The following is a 7,464-nucleotide window of genomic DNA, read 5'->3' on the forward strand; positions in this document are numbered from 1 at the left end:
TTTCCTAAGTAAGTGCGATTTGAAACGATACTCCGTGCTCAAAAATTTACACTTTATCGTGTAAGTGTGAACTCAGTGCATTAAAACATACGTTTCCTGTGTACCGTATTCAAAGTTAAAAGAAACAGCTCAACTAAGAAGTGCCTTTAAATCTACATAGAGAGTACTATTAAATCTACATAGAGAATAACATTTCATGAAAAGAGCTACCGCTTTTGACAAAAACAGAAAAATGTCGACTAATGAGGAACTATTAGCTCACATCCAGGCTTTGACAGCCAATCAAAGCTCTTTGATCGAAACTATCAACGCTTTAAAACAAAAAGCAGACGATCCGTTTGTTCAATTCAAGACACCGGATCCAATAAAAAACTTAACGACATTCAGCGGTAATAAGCGCGAAACACAAGCTTGGTTGGAAGACGTGGAAAGCCAGCCAATTTACCCACAGTTCGTGAGAGCCGTGAAAACAAAAATTATCGGAGAAGCGAAGGAAATTATTATCGCCTCCGGGAATCCAAATTCATGGGAAGACATCAAAGATGCCCTCCTAAACTCGTACGGCGATCGTCGCGATCTGATATCGCATATACAATCGCTGTTTTACGCTAAAAAAGGTAAGAAAACACTGACCGAATTTTACAACACAATCAAGGGAATCCATAAAAGCATGAAAATACTCGGCAGCAGCCGAATACGTTTCAGAAAAATAATCAAACGACGAACACCGATGCATCAATCATCGGGTTACCAAAAGCCAAATTACGCCAAAATATGTAATACTAAGTCTGAATGCTGAAGACGTCTCCATGAGAACGCAAAACTCCAGGATGCAAATGAATACCCACGAAGGGGAAAATCCAGGCGATATAGGGCAAGCAGAAGCGATCGCCGATACGCCACAGTTAGTTTTGGAAGCCGATGATGTCTTTTCCGACGAGATAAATTTTCAAACAGCAAGCGTGACAAAGAAAGGAACATAAATAATTTCATTCCTTATCTTATAGTCAACACCACAAAAGGAGAGATGAAATTTTTAGTGGACACTAGAGCCAACAAATATTACAATTCTCCAAAACACGTTAGTTTGGAAAACGTGAAACCGGGAAAATGGGATGGTAAGAAACATAAGCGGTACCCATAAATTTACAAAATCAGCTTCTTTCAATATCTTTAGGATCAAGAAAAATGTAAAATTCTACGTTTTTTAGTTCCACGATTTTTTTGACGGTCTCATTGGTTACGAAACACTGAGAGATCTGAATGCCGAATTAGACATCGGTAAAAACCGACTAAAAATCTCTAAAAGAATTTTTGATTTAAAGAAGAAATTCCCAAACGAACACACCATCAATTTAAATGAACAAGAATTTCAATTCTGTATTGTGCCGTGTTAAATAAATGTTGTGAAAAAAAAAGAATTTCAATTCATCGAAATAGAAACTGCGGAAGATGGAGATTTTGTTTTGAGTAGAGAAAAATATTTAAACGGCCTTTCAATTCTTCCCGGCGTATACCGTAGCACTAACAATAAAGCTTTTGTAGCAGTGCAAAATCATACGAAAACACCACTGGAAATAAATGTTTCGGAATTAGACCCGACTAACACAAAGTTCACGTACGCTGATGAACAGATAAAATATAACAGAGAAGACGTCGAAGTTACCGACGAATTTCTCAACGCTTATGAAAGAACTGCTCTTAAGAATATTCTAAACCATTATTCGGATATTATTTATGCGGAAGAACAAAAGTTGAGTTTCACCCACAGTATCAAACATAAAATTAGAACCATAGACGATATGTCAATCCACACTAAGTCTTACCGGTATCCCCAAATTTATGAAGAGGAAGTACAGAATCAAGTGCAGAAGCTGCTTAGAGATGGAATTATTTCAGAGTCTATTTCCCCCTATACATCGCCAATTTGGATCGTACCGAAAAAGGCCGATGCATCGGGAACAAAAGAAATTCGACTGGTTATCGACTACCGGAAGCTGAATGAGAAGACAATCTCAGATCGCTACCCAATTCCCGAGATAACGGAAATTCTTGATAAATTAGGCAAAGCCATATATTTTTCAACTATCGATCTAGTCTCCGGATTTCATCAGATCCAGCTGGACGAGAACGATAGAGAAAAGACGGCATTTTCAAACAATGGCGGGAAGTATGAGTTTACTAGAATGCCATTCGGGCTAAAAATGCGTCCGCAACATTTCAAAGGGTAATGGATGCAGTTCTTCGTAAATTTATTGAAAAATGTTGTCTGGTATACATTATCATCTTTTCAAGCTCTTTAGAGGAACACGTCAGGGATATTCAAAGTATTTTCAACAAATTAAAACAAGCAAACCTGAAAATTCAACTGGAAAAGTGTTTCTTCTTTAGAAAGGAGACGCAATTTCTCGGACATACAGTCACGAAAAATGGCGTTAAACCTAACTCAGACAAAATCGAGATTATTAGAAACTGGCCAATCCCAAAAAACGAAAAAGAATTGAAACAATTCTTAGGAACAATCGACTATTACAGAAGGTTTATAAAAGACTTTGCCAAACTTGTGAAGCCTCTGACTCAGCTACTGAGAAAGGATGCCGAGTTTGACATGTCAAAAGAAAAGGTTGCATGCTTTGAAAAATGCAAACAAATTTTAACAATGGATCCCATATTTCTGTATCCCGACTTTCAAAAAGAGTTCATTTTGACGACAGACGCCAGTGATTATGCAGTTGGCGCAGTTCTTTCTCAGGGTTCAGTCGGCAAAGATCGACCAATAGCATTTGCCTCTAGAACATTAAATAAAACTGAGGAAAACTATTCAACGACCGAGAAAGAATTTCTCGCCATGTAATGGGCCGTGAAACATTTTCGACCTTATCTTTATGGCAGGAGATTTAAATTAGTAACAGATCATCAACCGCTGACATATTCTTTGAATAACCCTAATAGACGGATTCTCAGTGGAAAATTGGATCTCGAAGAATTCGACTACGAATTAATTTATAAGCCTGGTAGGAGTAATACGGTAGCGGATGCTCTCTCTAGAATAAGACCAGACGAGTTGAACACCAACGAAAATTGTACCAACCAGCCCATTTCTTCAGCTTCATACAGCGACTTGGAAACAATCCACTCCGCTGATACAAGCGACGATTTTTTTATATGGTGTACGGAAATAGCAATAAACACGTTTAGAAACCGCAAACTTCGAATCAGTTCGTCACGCACAAATTTTTCCAAAGTATCACAGATATACAGTGGTAAAAATTACTTATACAGAGGAAGATATAGTGGAAATCTTCAAAAAATATTTAAATCCCAAATGCGTTAAGCGTGAAAGGTCTAAAATGATTAACAGTAGTCGACTCTTTTTTCGAAATTCGCCAACACGATACCGTTGGAGTCTCGAACAAAAGTCGACTTGAAGAAAGCAATCACAGAACATGTCAGACTATTCGATAGACCAAAAACGATTGTCTGTGATCAAGAACCAGCTTTCAAATCTATAGACTTTCAAGGTTTTCTCAACGATCTAGGCATCGAGATACATTATGCGAGTAATTTAAACTCAAATGGAATAGTCAAGCGGTTCCATTCGGCTTTGATTGAGTTATACCGTACATTAAAACACAAAAACCATAACATGTCGACCATCGACCAAGTAAACATTATCACTGACATTTATAATAACACGTTCCACTCGGTTACCAGAAGGAAACCACGTGAAATAGTTTTTAACAACAGAAACATTGTAAATGTCGAAGAGATAATTGAAAATTCTGCCAAATTATAGTCGGCGGTTAGAATAGAACTAAACAAACGCAAAGAAGCCTACGAGAAAAAGCGCATAAACAAACAACAACCCCCTCAACTAAACCCAAACGATAATAAATAGTTTAAAATTACACAACGCTTAAACAAGGACCAAGACCCTTTTAAAATAGCAACAATAGAAACTGATAACGACTTAACCTTTACCGGTAAAAATTACATTAAAATCCATAAAAATCGAATTAAAATTAAAAACACCACAAAACAATACTTCCTCATTTCAGGCTTTTCGCGGTGACAACGGCAACAACATATCAAGACGTAGCAAATGACAACGGGCTGATAGCATATATCAAGATGGCTTGACAAAGTAATTTTTTTTAATTCTTTTATCACCAATATTTAGTGGTTAATTTGTGAGTTCGAAATCCAATTTGTGGTAATTTGTGGTTAAGTGGTTTCCGAGAAATTTTCAAAAAACTGAGTCAAGCCATCTTGAAACATGATTTTGCTTCAAATGAATCGCACAACGATGATATATAGATCAATCGAAAGCTCTTAATTTGTGGTTCACGAAAATGTAAATTTTAAAGTCATAATTATTAGCGTTTGTACAGAAATTTGTGTTTTATTGTTAACGTAGTTCTACGTTTTGCCTTTCTCCTAGAAAGGTATAGCAATCACTGGAAAAACCAAAGGTATAAAAGTGCTCCAAAGGGTCGAATCTCGTATATCAATCGACTTAGTTTGACGAGCTGAGCATTTTCTGTATGTGTGTGTGTGTATGTGAGTGTGTGCGTTTGTGTGTGTGTAACGCTCTCCCAACCTCACTCGATTTTCTCAGAGATGGCTAAACCGATCTTCATGAAATTAATTGCAAATGAAAAGGTCTAGTTGCCCCATAAGACCCTATTAAATTTCATTGCAATCGGATTTTTATTTTAGAGGTTCTGTTGAAAAATGTGAAAATCACCAAACATCATTATCTCATAAACTACTCAACCGATTTTAACAAAATTGGTTTTAAATGAACAAGCTACTTAAAAAACTCTTACCTTTTGAGTTTCATGAAGATTGAACGTGTGGTTCAGAAGTTATTCAAAGAAACGAGTTCTGGAGAGTGTTTAATCTCACTCATGTTTCTCAGAGATGGCTGAACCGATTTGCACAAAATCAGTGTCATTTGAAAGGTCTAATTACCTTATAAGACCCTATCGATTTATTTTGCAATTGGACTATTACTTTGCCTAATATGTTTAAAAATGTGAAATCCAGCTTTGAAAAGAAACATATTCCGAAGACTACTTAAACTCACTCACTTTTCTCAGAGATGGCTGAACCGATTTCCTCGAAATTAGTGTCAAATGAAAGGTCTAGCTGCCTCATAACACCCAATTGAATTTCAATGTAATCAGTCTGTTACTTTGTCTGTAACGTATCAAAATATGAAAATCACGAAACTTCATTAACTCAGAAAGTACACAACCGATTTGAACAATATTGGTATCAAATGAACGGGCTAGTTAAAGGTTAATTGATGAATTTTATAGTAATTAAACACGTGGTTCAAAATTGTGAAAAGGAACATGTTCCGGTGTCTTTTCAAATTCACTCGTTTTCCCAAAAATGGCTGGACTTAATTCAACAATCTTAGTGTCAAATTAAAAGTTTGGTTTTCCCATAGGTTCCCATTTTATTTGACTATAATCGTATTTTTATTCCAACCGTTATGTATAAAATTATAAAAACAACGAAAGTCTATTATCTCAAAGATCACACGACTTATTTGAACATATCTAGTGTCATTTGAACGGGTTGTCTCTCAAACTCACAAGTAAGAAATTCCATAGCAATTTGATATGTGGTTCAAAAGTTATGAAAAGGAACGAAATTCAAAGACTATTTAAAACTGTAACTGCTTTGATCAAAATATATGGCCTCAACAAAATTTAAATTTGGTATTGTGCTATTCGTACGTTCCCGCTATTGCTCGTGATTGAAGTGTACGAAATTCAAAGTCATTTCTTTTATTTCGCTATTTCTTCAGCGCGAATATTTTACTCCTAATTAATAATTTTTTGAACTTTTTGCCTTTCTCCTAGAAAGGTATAGCAATCACTTGCAAAACCGAAGATATGAAAGTGCTCCAAAGGGCCGAATGGCATATATCACTCGACTCAGTTCGACGAGCTGAGCATTTTCTGTATGTGTGTGTGTCTATGTGCAGATTTTTATTTTAATTCACTTTTCCCAGAGAAGGCTGGACCGATTTTAATGAAATTATATGCAAATATGAAAGTTCTAGTTGCCCCATAAGACCCTATTAAATTTCATTGTAATTGGATTTTTATTTTAGAGGTTATATTTAAAGATGTAAAAATCACGAAACATCAATATCTCAGAAACCACACAACCGATTTCAATATAGTTGGTATCAAATGAACGGGCTATCTTGAAAACCCTATTGATTTTTTGCAATCGGTTATGTTTGAAAATGTGAAATCTAGCTATGAAAAGAAACATATTCCGAAGAATACATAAACTCACTCACTTTTCTCACAGATGGCTGAACCGATTTTCACGAAATTAGTGTCAAATGAAAGGTCTAGCTGACTCATAATACCCTATTGAATTTTACTGTAATCGAACTGTAACTTCGTCTGTAATGTACCGAATTGTGAAAATCACGAAACTTCATTATCTCAGAAAGTACACAACCGATTTGATCAATAGTATTATCAGATGAACGGGCTAGTATAGGGTTGACTGATGAATTATGATTGAACACGTGGTTTCAAAGTTTGGCTGCCCTATACGTTCCCATTTCATTTGATTATAATCGAACTAAGCAACCGTTATGTATTAAATTGTTAATAAAACAACGAAATTCTATTATCCCAAAAATTACACGACTTATTTGAACAGAAATAGTGTCATACGAACGAGTCATCTCTCAAGCTTACAAATAACAAACTTCATAACAATTTGATATAAGTTTGAATGAGAAAGACTGGGTCTGACCGCTAGGTGGATTAATTTAGGTTTGTTTATTTGTTGATGACGCTGCTGGCCGCTAGTGGCGTTGGCTGTTTGCGGTGTTTGTCATTGCTATACTGAGCGTGCGTGTGGGGAATATGGTAAATATCGATATTCGGGGAACTTAGCCAGCACACTTGCTACTACGGGTAGCCCAAAAGACGCAGAATGGATATGTGTAAATTTGTTGTCAAAAAGGATACCGGTAACGAAAATGTACTTTCAAAGGAAAGCAATCCAATTCGACGGATTATTTTTCAGAACCAGTAGGAAAGGCAAACAGTAATTATCCCTTTTCATCACCTAGATTTTGAGGTTTGTTTCGGAAATATTCAAACAAATGTTCAAATAAGCTGCCGAGATCCAACTTAATGTTGCTCTTCTGTTATTTTTTCATGCATATGTGCTAACTTATGAGCAAGGTTATAAAGAAGATGTCTGCTGTCCGCGGGTCTGTTAAGCTACTAGTGGCAACGTCGCACAGAGGAGTACATAGAACAAAAATCTGGCCAAAATAAGAAAAAAAAATTGTCGCTTTTTGGTGCCGCTATATTTTTTTCTGCAGCTTAAATAAATGCTTCACAATATACCATCACTCGATTAACGTTAAGCGGTATTATCATATGCTGGGAGCGCTGTAAACTTTGACAAATT

The 7,464-nt window shown here is 36.1% G+C and overlaps 1 protein-coding gene across 1 annotated transcript in view; it reads left to right on the forward strand.

The window, feature by feature from the left end:
* Window positions 1–232: 232 nt before the first annotated feature.
* Window positions 233–7,464, forward strand: part of LOC129716953 (uncharacterized) — a 35,800-nt gene continuing 28,568 nt past the window's right edge. The window contains exons 1-2 of the mRNA XM_055666796.1: window positions 233–617; window positions 1,597–2,227. Of these exons, the coding sequence (XP_055522771.1) occupies window positions 233–617; window positions 1,597–2,227 (1,016 nt within the window). The remainder of the gene's footprint in view (window positions 618–1,596; window positions 2,228–7,464) is intronic.

Source organism: Wyeomyia smithii, chromosome 1 (genome assembly GCF_029784165.1).
Source record: "Wyeomyia smithii strain HCP4-BCI-WySm-NY-G18 chromosome 1, ASM2978416v1, whole genome shotgun sequence".
Classification (NCBI taxonomy): domain Eukaryota; kingdom Metazoa; phylum Arthropoda; class Insecta; order Diptera; family Culicidae; genus Wyeomyia; species Wyeomyia smithii.